Consider the following 13209-nt stretch of genomic DNA (forward strand, 5'->3'; position numbering starts at 1 on the left):
GCCCGATTCATTTCGAGCTGCTTGTACAGGGAAGAAAGTGAGTGAGTTTAGTTTTACGCCGCTTTTACCAATATTCCATCAATATCACGGCTTCACACATTGTACCCATGTAGAGAATCGAATCCGGGTCATCGGCGTGACGAGCGTACATGCGAACCACTGGGCTACGCCACCACCCCTGAAGGGAAGAAAGAAGAAAACAACAACAGCATAAACTGTTTAAGAGGCATTCTAGAAGTAATAAGTAAATAAAATGACAAGCCTTTATGGATGAACAATTTCTTTATTGTTCAATCGTGACCTTTCGGTATAGATACATGTACCGTTTTCAAGCATGAAATGAAAACACGACGGTATGTAACTATACCGAAACGTCGCTATTGTACACTAAAGAAGTAGATCAACCCTAAAGACGTTTTCTTCCAGCAACAGCATAATGTCACCGCCTAATCACACGAAGTAATGTTAAAACAGTACTTGAGTGAATTTAGTTTGATGCTGCACTCAGCAATATTCCAGCTATATGACCGCGGTATGTAAATAATCGAGTCTAGGCCAGACAAGCCAGTGATCAACAGCATAAGCATCGGTCTGCGCAACGGGGAACCAATGACATGTGTCAACCAAGTCAGCGACCGTGATCACCCAATCCCGTTAGTCGCCTCTTACGACAAGCGCAGTAGCCTTTTATGGTAAGCATGGGTTGCCGAAGGCTTATTCTACCCTGGACCTTCACGGGTCTCTTTATTTATATTTTTATGAAATGGATATGTTATGTATACAGGAACTCCACAACAAGAAGTTGCAAAGATGTATTGCTTTCCCGACTCATACAACTTACATTGTAGCATCAATCACAGAAACACAATCACAATCACAGTGCCACATATGGGGCAGTATACGCTCTTCCTTTCGGGAACACTAACTTGAGTTATTGTCACTATTTCAGATCCATAAACATACCCAGTTAGTCGGAATCGTACCAAGGGCCTGTAATGGGGATTTATGATTAAGAACACTTTTTGTGGCTTTAAAGTCGTGCCAAAACTAATTTCTCTTCAACTAGATGACATGAAGATAGGCTTTAATACCAAGTGACAACCATGCTTGAAAGCTTATCGAAAACAGCTGAAGTTTGCCCATTAATCATTTTGACATTCATCACAATGGAGGCAGATTACATGATATATTTTCCCCCTCTGACAGATGACAATTTACCTCAAAGGTTGACATTAAAGAATTATCTACGTTCAGAGCAGTGACGTGATAGTCATGTAAAATGATGCGTTTTGATAAACAATGCTGCTCCTTGTACGTTACTGACACGAGAATTCCTCTGAATACTTAGTAAAATAACTTGATTGGTTGACGCACATGAGTTACATGTTTCATGAAAATGTTTGTGAACAATGCAGTATTTCCGGGTCATTGATCCATATGTTGACATCGGTACGTATTACAAAGACTGAAGTACACCCTGCATCACTTTAATATTCTGTTACACAAAGAAATAATAGGCTCTTAGTGCCAAAGGCATTTACACTGTACTCTCGTAAAACATGCGTCACAATTAACATTGGTTTTTATGCAGTGAGAACCTGGCGGAAAACCATTCATCATAAAACATTCATTATAATAGACACAGGCTCTTACAGCGTCACGTCAACGACGGATAATCAGTTTGTCAACGTGGTCCTCGGGTAATGTAGGTGTTGTGCATAATGCCACTGACGACGGGCTGCCTTGCTTTTCTGTTGAGTTTCTGCATAAGTGCAGGTAACTTCTTTTCAGAAACCTCATTACATCATGTTTTATGTGTGTTGATGTCAACATAATTGTGTTCTTATTGAGAAATGGGAACGTAGTAGCCCGTCAATACACGTGTATGTGAAATCTGGCACTTCTATTTGCTGAATATTGGCATATCTTAACTGACGAATGATCCCCGGCAGCTACTGGAAGTTTGCGGAACCCGTCGTTGTTAACACTGCCATGGATGTGTAGGTACTGTACAAGAAGCTGTGGAATCGAAACATGTCGAGCCTTCGATACATCTGAAATTTGTCAGGTTAAGGTTAAACTGATCCAGTACTCGACATCAAAACTATGTCCCATCTCAAATTTCACATCAATCTCGAATTATTGACCATAACTTTGACGTCTTGTTCAATCAGAATTAAAGATATATTAGCATATGTTGCTAAGGCTGGGATGGACGCTTGAAATGTTATTTGGCGAATGATTTCCAGAGGTTAATAGGGTTTAACGGGGTTTAATACCAGTTAAATTAGTTACAATCATTGTCCTTTTGAAAGAGTATATATGACTGTTTATTTATTGATAAGCTTAAATATAGTTTCACTCGTTATAATGAATAATGACACTATGTGCGTCCTCAGGCCGGCAACAGTACGAGCGAGGTGTCATGTTGTTTCCATTAAATTGGCATTTCCTCATGTACTTTCATTCCTAACACAACATATACCTTTAATCTTGCATTGATTGCCAATTAGAAAACATCTGAAACTTTTTACCTGTATAAAACTCATCCAGATATTCCAAACGGATTGTACCAATATCTAACACGATTTACATTCACAGACCTCCCTGTCATTTGTTCATTTCTTTGACCATCTGGACCGCTGCCCTGGAATGTCCTCGAATTTTTACTGAAACGACTAATTTCAATGACGACATGTTTAGACCACTGCCGCTTGCGCACACACGTAGCGACGGTGTCAAAATGCAACAGCTGCAATGTCCTTTCTAAGTGTGGCACGTCACAGTTGGTATTCCGTAGTTATTTTGGACTGCTTTCACACATTCACATTTTGTAATAATGCCTCTCGGACAAATCCAGCCCGAGCGAATAAACAATTTTTTTTGTAATTCGTCCGTTTAACTGAAATAAGATATTCCATCAATTACGCCGCCCGGTCGTATTTTCAGTTAAAAAAAAAAAAAAAAAAAAAAAAAAGAAAGAAAGAAAAAATGCCTTGCCCATTTGTTGTCTCGAATGCCCCGAGATTTATAGTAGGTGTTCTGTTGAATTCATATATGCCTGTGCATAATTATGAATGAATGGCCCTTACAAACATATTAACTTGTGTTCTGTTGTACAACAGTTAGTTCTGTCCATTGGTCGCATTGTGATGCCGTTGCGTTTGCCTCTTCAAAGTTCAACAAACTCTCAACGCACCATGGCCCGCTGTTTCTCAGGTACGATGTACTGGTGAATGATTTTAAGACATAAAAATTTGAATATGGGTAATAGATGTATGCAGTACCACAAACGATTGTATTTAGAGTTACAGGAGGTTTGTGTTTAAATAATCCATTTGGGGAAGAAGCTGTCGGTATTCATTGTTTGACGTATCACACGATTACTGAGGACGGATGTCACAAGGTGTTATTATGAGTCAGTCACAGTGCAGATAGGTGCTCATGCTATTAATCACCGGTCCGTCTAAACACGTAAATTTCTACCATAAGATGGCTGGAATATTGCTGCCTCTGGTGGTAGGTAATAACGGTTGTACGTGTAGTTAGGAATTGAGATCTTCATTGGTGTGCAGAACATTAATTGGTGTTTATAAAGACAATGTTTGCTAGTATTGTAGCCAACAGTGGTACCTGCGAGTGGAGGATATATGCCAGACCTGGATACAATGTGCTGATGGAAGTAATGGAATCATCACTTCCTCCAAGATGTGATTCTGTTCACAACATAAGCGTGACTGAGGGTATGCAGTTTCCAGAAAGTGATCGTGTATACACCATGTCCTTAACTGGTTCTTAACGCCGCAGTATTACCTGTGCACCAGGAGAAAGGGCGGCACCGCTGTCCACCGAGACGCAATTCAATATTCAGGGGTTTTTTTTGTCCACAGCATGTACATACCCGAACTATGTTATTGTTTTGGATTCGCATATTCGGTTTCCATGTTTGTCAGCAGCATCTAGAGTATTGGTGTTGCCAAAGCGTAACATGCGTCAGACATGATGTTGCTACACCATGATAAGAGTCAAATATTGTTTAAAAGGAGTTAAGGCAATTGTCCATTTACGCAGTCACCAACCGTTATAACATGAACTGTACTAATCTTGTTCCTACGTCTCTATGCATTGTATCATTATAACTCTGTTTACTTTGGTGATGAAAACATTGTTATTACTAATTAACAAAATGAGTAACAGAAACTATATTCTAAAACGATTTCAGTATTATATATATCACATCATAAGAAACGTAATGTTTAAATGCGAAAATATTTACAAATGATTTATTGAAGGCACTTATGTATGGAGAAACCTTCTTGGATCCTGGTGCGGCCAGCAGACACCGACGTTCCGTTCCTCAAGCTCGACTCTCAGTATTAAGTTCAACTCTATTATTATCAGCAATGATTATGGTTTTTCTGTCCGTTACAAGCAAATACCACACAACACAGGGAAGACGCGATCCCTTTTACCGACAGCCCGTGCTCGCCAGAATGCATGGAGATCTCCACCGGCCATCGATCCACCTCCCATGCAAACAGTTGGTACAACCCCTGCTAACAAAGGTAAGTTCAAACGGCTTCCACAGTGCCTAGCTTTAAAGAAAACATGCCCAGTAAATATGTTGAAATCAATAATGAGTGCAATGATATAAATCTTCACGTTAATGACCTTTGTCCAATCCATTTTTCATTCGGCACAAAGCCGTTCAAAGATTCTATTTTTTAACATTTAAATCCAATTTGTTCTTTTAGTGTAATTTTCGCGTGTTTGTTTGTTAGTTTGTTTGACGATTTACGTTAGATGTAGATTGTTGACGTCGATTCGACAGAAATATGCTCCTATGCCATGTTGGGAATCCAGCAGACAGTGCAGGACGTGCAACGCAACGACCATGTAGATTGATTGACAGCAGTCATCGTACACGACGGCATGGATCATTTTCCAGCGTATCAATCACTTGATTGACAGTCTAGCTTCGGCTGCTTAAAACAACCGTCATGTAGCTGAAACAACATTAAACAATAACTGGCGCATTTCACAATCATTACACAACTTAAATATATTCTACAGTGGTCAAATATTAAAAGCATTATGTTTTCAGTGCGGACATGGACTTGTAGCCTTGTCCCAATCCCTATCGTTGTCACAGAACAGGAACAAGTCCTTCCTTGTCCTACTGGGCAACTGTACGTATTGAATTCATTGATTGGTGGTGTATGCACATGTAAGTCTACCTGCTCTTACCGACTGTATGTCCACTGCCCTTCTATATTATCCAGCTGGTCATGAAAAAAGAGAAGTATCGTTTCCCGTCGTTACCTTAAAGACTAGCTTTAATCTGTCGAGATGACAACCGCATGCATAAGAAAATGTAACAAAAAGCCAATTTCAGAAACATACATAGCCTATGTAACTTCTTCTCCAATTTTGTATAAAGGGTATTTTGATTTCGGATTATGATTATTTGTAGAAACATCCAGTGTTGCTGGCGCCTCACAACACAAGCGTTGAACAATTCTGATTTTAATGTGCACGTTAACATTGTGTCTGACCACGATGATGACCGTCCGCATCAGTGCAAGGATGCCTATGTTCAGGCGTTTGATGGTGAGCACAGGCAAGGTGGTGTAAAAACATTTCTTTCTCCATATTGCGGAAACTTACAGCACATGGGGATATTTAGCTAAATATTGCTAAAATTGGCATTAGACCATGTTCACTCTTTTAGTTTATAGTCTGAGGTATTTTAGTCGCTGGGGTATTTAGTCGCTCAAGAGATGTATTCCGTTATGATTAATGTCAGACTCGATTTCTCATGACATGTGTCCTTAAATATGAGTTCTCTGGGTTCCTTACATACATATTACTCAACTTGTGTTGACCTTACTCTCTGATGTAATTAATTGCTGATGGTAAGCAAGGTATTATAAACTGTCGTATTCATTGACAAGAGAACCCTAAAATTAATCGAACATGAAACAGGATTATTGTGTTGCAAAGGTTCTCCATCTACATCGCGATTGCTGGGTAGATGGTGTGGTCAAGCTATTGCTACTGCGGTCAGCTCAGGGCAGGAACTCTACCTCGAATACTATTCGGGAAAATTCGGCAATGACCGTGACTTCAAGGTGATCTACGTGGCAACAAAGAAGACACAGCTTCCTCTATTGGGTAACTACTCTCTCTGTATATGTCATTGGCAGTTGTAATATGAAGATGGACTTCGTAATCACGAATTTCCTTATATTTAAATGTATGTTTTTCTCAAATCTGTCCTCCTTTCTGACTGCCCCCCTATATGGTTCGAAAGTAATCGAAGTTCATAACAAACATACTTCCAACAAAGTGATGGATGTAACACACCCATGTTTTCAGACGTCCACACACTGTATATTTTTATCGAAAAGTGGAGAACGAACCTTGATTGTAACCAGCATAAACCTGTCGTCCTCTGAGTTCGCTATAACCGTTAGTTTGAATTCAAGATAAACTATATTACGCTGTCTCGAACCTGCGACATGGTACATGGCTTGACTTGGCTATTATGAGGCACCAAATCGCCAATCGCACAATTTTTATATAAATCAATAGGAAAGAGGGTATATCTGATACGAAAGTTGGAAGATACTTGGTTCTGAAAAGTATTATTTTTCTGTGCACATCCATTCAGGATGAACACACTCCAACTGACCCGTAAAGGTCGTGTCATAATTAATCTAATCTTCAGTATACCATGCCGTCGTTAAGGGCAAAAGACGTGATCGAATGATCATGCTCACTGAATTGTTGACACCTGTCATCGTATCCCAGGAGATCGATGCTTGGGAGTCTGTCACTGCACTGCCTGGTCCACACTGGATCATTTACAATTACAGACCGCCGCCATGTAACTAGAATATTAATGAGTACAGCCTAAAAAAACCAACAACAAAAACAAAAAAACCCAACCCAAACCACATTGTCCAATAACTTCTTTTTCTCTGATTACCAGCTTCCGGAGAATCCTCAGCAAGGTCCCTGTCTACCGTGGTTGGAACAGTGTTTGGCGTCGTGGTGCTTCTTATAGTTATAACAGCCGTTGTTATCTTCTGCACAATGTACAAGAGGAAGAAAATGGCAACGTACGAACCACACGTTGAGACCGACCCCGTGTATGCTGCAATAGTTAAATCCACGAGAAAATCGTCAGACTTATTCATTAACCTGCCAACAGTTTCTGAGACGGTTTATCGGCCAACTCTTTCGGCTCTAGAGTGTTGCACTGCAGGGAACATGCTCTCTGCAACTGCGGTCAAGAAAGGAGGTGTGTCTAAATCAGCTGACTTCAGTGATCCTGCGGGTGATGGTTGTGGCAAGGTCATTTCAGACGAAGAAAGGTGGACGTCGGAGAGAACAGAATCTATGTCCAACGTCTATGGCGACCTACCCACCATCCACTCATCGAATACAACATAGTAAGGAAGGGGAGACTTTGAACAAATGTTAGGACTGAAACAGAATTAAGTAGAACGCCGTAAGACTATTTCAAATACTATATGTTGTCTTAGATTATGTATAACTATCAGTTCCATTCGTTTTAAAGTATGTTAGACCGTAATATGAACATCGATTTATTGTACTTATAAAGTTTGTTGAAGGGAAATCGGTGCTATCTTATGGAATCAAACAAGGTGTCCTGAGTATGGCATATAGTGGACTGATCATCATCAAATACAATGGACCATACGGTCAGTCGATTCGCCGTGTTCAGAGGGTGGGAATTGGCTCACTCACTCCCCATGCATCGTCGAAAAACAATACTGCGAAGATACTTTATGTAACATGTTTCGTAATTTCCAGTGAGAATGTGGGATTTTTCAAATACGTTAGACTGACAAATGACACATATAAAGGCAATCATTATTGCCTTTGAGATAAATTAGAACACGTTTAATTGGCTAAAAACCAGTGGATATGCAATCGTGCACGAACGAACATAACAATTTGCGATCATTGACATTGAAATTCATCACACTTGAAAAAATCAGGGGAAAAGTTATTTTTATGAAAATGTTTTGAAATTAAGGTATACTATTTTTATCTATGTGGAAACGGATTGGAATAGTAATGATATGTCTTGAACGTTGGTGTTACAAGAAACAGTATGTCCCATAAACATACGTGTTAAGCCTACAATATTCGAGAGAGTCGAATATTGATCAGCTGCATCATTCAAGGCGAAACGCTACCGCGGTGAAAATAGAAAAGAAAGTAGAAGTCAATTTGCTGTATTCTGGATTCAGTGTGGGATGGCCGTACCATGTGGGATGGCCGTACCATCCCAAACCACCTGGCAAATTGCCGCGTGACTAATTACCCTGGCCACCTGAGACAAACTGACAATGATGGCCACTCTTATATTGTGAGCACTATGTAAGTTACATTAGCAAGCAAACATAAACAATTACTGTCAGCTGCCATAATTACTAAGCATATATGCCAGAAATGTGCTACAGGTACAAGCCGATAGTGGGATTTGCACTTTCAACAACATACATTTTGCTATAATTGATGTTCCTGAAGGTCACCGTGGAGCTGGGAACCGATATGTATCAGAAGCATGATCTATGTACGTCAGTTATCAGGAACGGATTATTTTAGAATGTATCACCATCAAACACTTCAGTGAGTTTAATTCCTCATCCCGCAAACTGTGAGACAAAGCCATATGATATGCATGCATCAACCGTCATCAAATATTTTCCATTACAAGTGAGCATTTATGAAATTGAAACAATCTATTTACACATATCCAAATAGCCAGCCCTTTGAAAAATTGCGGTTTATCTACATGCATATATACATACACCTGCATAGTATATACAAATACGAATACATATTTAAACACTTTTATTACAAATCTTCATCTACTGAATTATAATGGCAAGAGAGAGATGAAGCAGGCGTTACACAGTGTACACATTCTTATCACATAGCAGCGATCGTGCAAAGGACTCTGCGCGAAAAGAGATCTCTTATGATCGGTTAAGAACTGGTAAATCGCTTTGGCTGACAATATTCTAGGAGAAATGATAAAATACTCTGAAAAGGTCATAATGCCATTTTTGACGGCATATCATGCCGTATTTTGTAATAAACTATTTGAGAGTGGCAGCTTTACAGATGCTTGGAGTAAAGCAAAAATGATTCCATTACAAAAGGGGGATATCCACAACCCAGATAACTATAGGGGCGTTTCATTGGTAAGTAGTATAATCATCTTTTAAAATTATATACCAGCATATTCCACAATCGTCCAACACAAATGACAGTTGTAGTAAAGCCACTGTAATCAAGCATATTTTGTTAATTGATGAATATTCAGGCACCTGCATGAAATCAACACAGGAATCAAAGGGATGTGGATACATGATACCACTGAAACAAAGAGTAATGGTACTGCTGATTTTAAGCTCTGTACAATAAGCATGGTTTCGCAGACAACTGTTCCACCCGAGTGTGTGTGTGTGTGTGTGTGTGTGTGTGTGTGTGTGTATGTGTATGTGTGCGCGTGCGTGCGTGTGTCTGGAATTATTACTTGCGCCTTTCGCTGCAGCATTTTCTCACCATAATAAGAAGAACCCTTTTACAGTTTTATCACAAATAATTAATTACGTATTAAGTAAGACACAATATACTGACTGCCAGTTCATACGTGTCTCCCCTTTGATACCGAGCGCCAAGCAAGGTAACAAGAAGTAAACGACAACAGAAAATAAGTCTTATTTTTAAAGTACAAATGCACTGAAATTACTGAAGCACATTATACTTATGTCATATCATGACATGTTTGGTATATGTCCCAAAGAGCTAGTATATACTGTTTCAACATTACTGTGCTATTTTTGAAAGATCTGCAAGATTTCTTGAATGAGTAACAACTACAAGACAGACTGGATAGAGGACAGCTATTGCATTATCTTGATGACTTTTTGTTTGGTGGCAAGGCTGGCGCCAGGAAAGTACAGCTCAAAGACATGCAGTCTTTGATTGGAGTGTTGAACTTCATTTGTCGTGTGATACCAATTGGTAGACCATTCTCACGGATGCTGATCGATGCTACCAGAGGTATATCCAAAAATACACACGGGATCCGGATTACAAAAGCCATAAACGAAGACACCACAGTGGGGTAACATTATTTGCCAACAGGCCATGGGATGACAACACTAGAATTCAGATGTACACAGACAAAGCAGGTGCTAAGGGACGAGGGTTTGGCTTGTATTTCAGTTACAGGTGGGCCGCGGGTAAATGGCCTGTAAGGTTTACTATAACCTTGATGGATGGGTAAGATTTAAATCTGTGGCGGTATTCTCTCGGCAGATGCTCACAATACCTACTAGTTCTAGTAATAGGTAGGGTATGTGATTGTGCTCCCCGCTCACATCATACTGCCAGGGGTGGGATTTGTGCGATGTGGTGGCCCTCGGAGCCTAAGTGATGTGTACTGGGTCTTGGCCAAGAGAAATGGGTGTCTGTGTGGTGGCCCAAGCACTCATATGCTCTCATTGCCATTGGCGGAGGTGAGTTTGCGGCTCTCCTAGGGGATTAAGGGTTGAGTTAGGGTTGTGAGCAGTTGCTGGGGGTATATAGTTTATATTCAGGGATAAACTATGCCCATTATTCCCAAACCACGCCTTTGTTATTTGTGAATTAGCGTTTCAAAAGCAGGTCGTAAGACGATAATGCTGTTTATTTGCAATGAAATATCACATGATCAGTACGAGACTATCATTACTCACACAGGTGACCATCCTGTACCTAATGTACCAGACACCATTCGGATGTTTAGAGCAAAGTGATTAGGAATCGACAGCGGGTCAATCCTCGTGTCATCATGCGTGAGTGGAATTCACACGTCCTACCAAATGGGAAATATGTCTCATCGAATGTGCATGTATTGGATTTGGAAACAATGGGGTCGAAATTCCAAAACATTGACGCGAGTCACGACAGCAGTAAGGTGACTAATTATACTGTATATTTTATTACATTATCATTTCCTTTAAACACTACGTGGGTCAGGATGAGTACGGCCATGATCTATGAGTCACTTTTTAGAATGAACATACAGTGCATGGTAATCAGAAGCATATGCTGAGTAACAATGTTATAGTGTGTGTCACCTTTCCATATCAGTGGTAGATAACAACTGTTACTGCACGAGTACCACTGCTGTTACCCAAACCGCTCCTTGTCTCCCCACTCTACACTGCTCTTGTAAATCAAAAGTCTGTTCCCTTATCACTTGACTAGACTAACACTTAGACTAACACAAATATATATATTTGACAGTAACAAAAAGCACTTTTAATTGAAAAGGAACCCCACTGAGTTGGTTGATTGAGGGGAAAGCAGAGACAAGGACAACAGAGATGCGACTCTTACTGCTTTTCCATCTCTTATTGATCTGTGCGCTCAAAGGTATGTTTGAAATTTCATATTTTGGCAGTCTCATGTAGGTATGACATGGTCAGAAGCAAAATGCTTGGTTTGGATTTTCATTTGGTCCAGGTACATTTAGGATTTCCTGTGTACGTTGGGTTTTCTGAAAAAAGGGGTCAGAGCGCGGACATTCTAAATCTGTTCCTCATCCGTATAGGCAGAACATACAGAGCACAGCTAACGATTGGGTTGCCAAGGTCCGGTCCTCCCTGATCTCATGCCATCTTCCTGCCATCTCACCGAAATGGCGTGGTTCGTAACTCACCTTCAGTCATTAGTTTTCCTTGTCAACTATTTACAGGCTAACTAGATATAACTCTAACCCTTATTGACTGCTTTGAAGACTGTAAATAACTCTAAATGCATCTAAATACAAATTATAGCTGTAGTCACATAGTGCGGAACGTGGTATATTACCAAAATAGCTAACGACTTTTATACTTACCTTATCCAATTAGACGGGGTGTGGCTTATGTTGATAGAGTAGCATAGTGGTTTGTGTAACGAGTGCTGTTTTAGTGGGATGATGTAAATCCTGTTGGGGTCATTACAAGTACCAAACGTACTGAAACTCCTTGTGGTCTCTGTAATGGCGATCTACCTTTAGATGCTTGTTAATCTATAGTCTGCTTTTATATTGTACTGCTACACATGATGATATATTTTATGGCAATGTACTACATATTTAAACATCACCTGTGATAGTCTAGTATGCAGTTACGTCATACTGCTGTATTTTACCCCTGATAACTATTTATGTGCGAGTGACTGTATTGAAGCATAGAACTAATACATTACCCAATGTCTTCTAACAGCATCCGGTACATACGTTCCAGTAACGTCTGTTTGATCATATCTTAACCCTGGCTGGAAGAGATATGCGAGGCAAACAGGAGCTTGGTGGAAAAGGGCAAACCACACTTAAAAGGAGATGTGCAATGTAAAGAAGCAAAGTCTGTGTTCAGAAGAATGTTTGAAAATCCAAGCGTAATTCGGAAAATGAGAAGTTAAAGGAAGTGTATGAAACAGCTAAATTGGACATAAACGATTTTGTAGAACAACCAAGCGATTGAAAAATAAAAAGGATGATATAAAAACTTCTACAAATAACAGCATTTTTAAAGAGATTTGTAACTCATTTGGCAAACTGGCTTCTTGATCAGACTGTTGTGAAATCGGCTTTGAAACAGGTGTTTGTGGGAAAATTGCTTCTATTATTCATGACAAGCCAGATATTTTCCAAGAGATATTGATATTTCGTCTACCCGTGACAAAATTTGAAGTCCAGAGAGTGAGAGAGCGAGTATGGCTTTGAGCCACTGTTAGCAGTATTCCAGCAGCATCCAGCGGTGACACCCGAAGTGAGATTCACACACTTTCCCCATCGTTTTATGTAACTCTGGAGGCCTAGGAAAATACGGTGTGTGTGGAATGTGGGGCGCCCAAGAATGGGAACCGTTTGAACTTTTGTTCAGCCACACTAGCGATGCCAGTGTTTTGAAACATCATATGATTGGGTATCATGCCCTTATATTTATTTCATTTCATCGAAGGTCGCTTTAGGCGTGCAAACTTTCAAATCTAAATTTCTGATCACTGCTGGATACTCGACTGGCTCCATAGTGACACTGTACTCCAATCTAGCGCTTGTAAAGGAGGAACCAATATGAGTTTAGTGCTGTAAGTTATTACTTGACCAATAGCTTCATATAAAACCAC

The 13209-nt window shown here is 40.0% G+C and overlaps 1 protein-coding gene across 1 annotated transcript; it reads left to right on the plus strand.

The window, feature by feature from the left end:
* The first annotated feature begins 1676 nt into the window (after positions 1 to 1676).
* On the plus strand, positions 1677 to 7645 carry LOC137276776 (CUB and sushi domain-containing protein 2-like). Its single transcript, XM_067808419.1, has 8 exons — positions 1677 to 1776; positions 3126 to 3219; positions 3613 to 3743; positions 4293 to 4565; positions 5105 to 5189; positions 5474 to 5610; positions 6004 to 6174; positions 6995 to 7645. The coding sequence occupies exons 1-8, from the start codon at positions 1722 to 1724 to the stop codon at positions 7456 to 7458; spliced, it is 1410 nt and encodes a 469-aa protein (XP_067664520.1). The 5' UTR covers positions 1677 to 1721; the 3' UTR covers positions 7459 to 7645.
* The last annotated feature ends 5564 nt before the right edge of the window (positions 7646 to 13209 follow it).

Source organism: Haliotis asinina, chromosome 3 (genome assembly GCF_037392515.1).
Source record: "Haliotis asinina isolate JCU_RB_2024 chromosome 3, JCU_Hal_asi_v2, whole genome shotgun sequence".
Lineage (NCBI taxonomy): Eukaryota > Metazoa > Mollusca > Gastropoda > Lepetellida > Haliotidae > Haliotis > Haliotis asinina.

What these genes read in the sequence shown, in the direction of transcription:
- LOC137276776 (XM_067808419.1), top strand. Translation starts at nt 1,722, where the DNA reads ATGCCACTGACGACGGGCTGCCTTGCTTTTCTGTTGAGTTTCTGCATA. An exon ending in CAACATAAGCGTGACTGAGG is followed by an intron (nt 3,744 to 4,292) that starts GTATGCAGTTTC and finishes GATTTATTGAAG; the next exon opens with GCACTTATGTATGGAGAAAC. An exon ending in CTATGTTCAGGCGTTTGATG is followed by an intron (nt 5,611 to 6,003) that starts GTGAGCACAGGC and finishes TGTGTTGCAAAG; the next exon opens with GTTCTCCATCTACATCGCGA.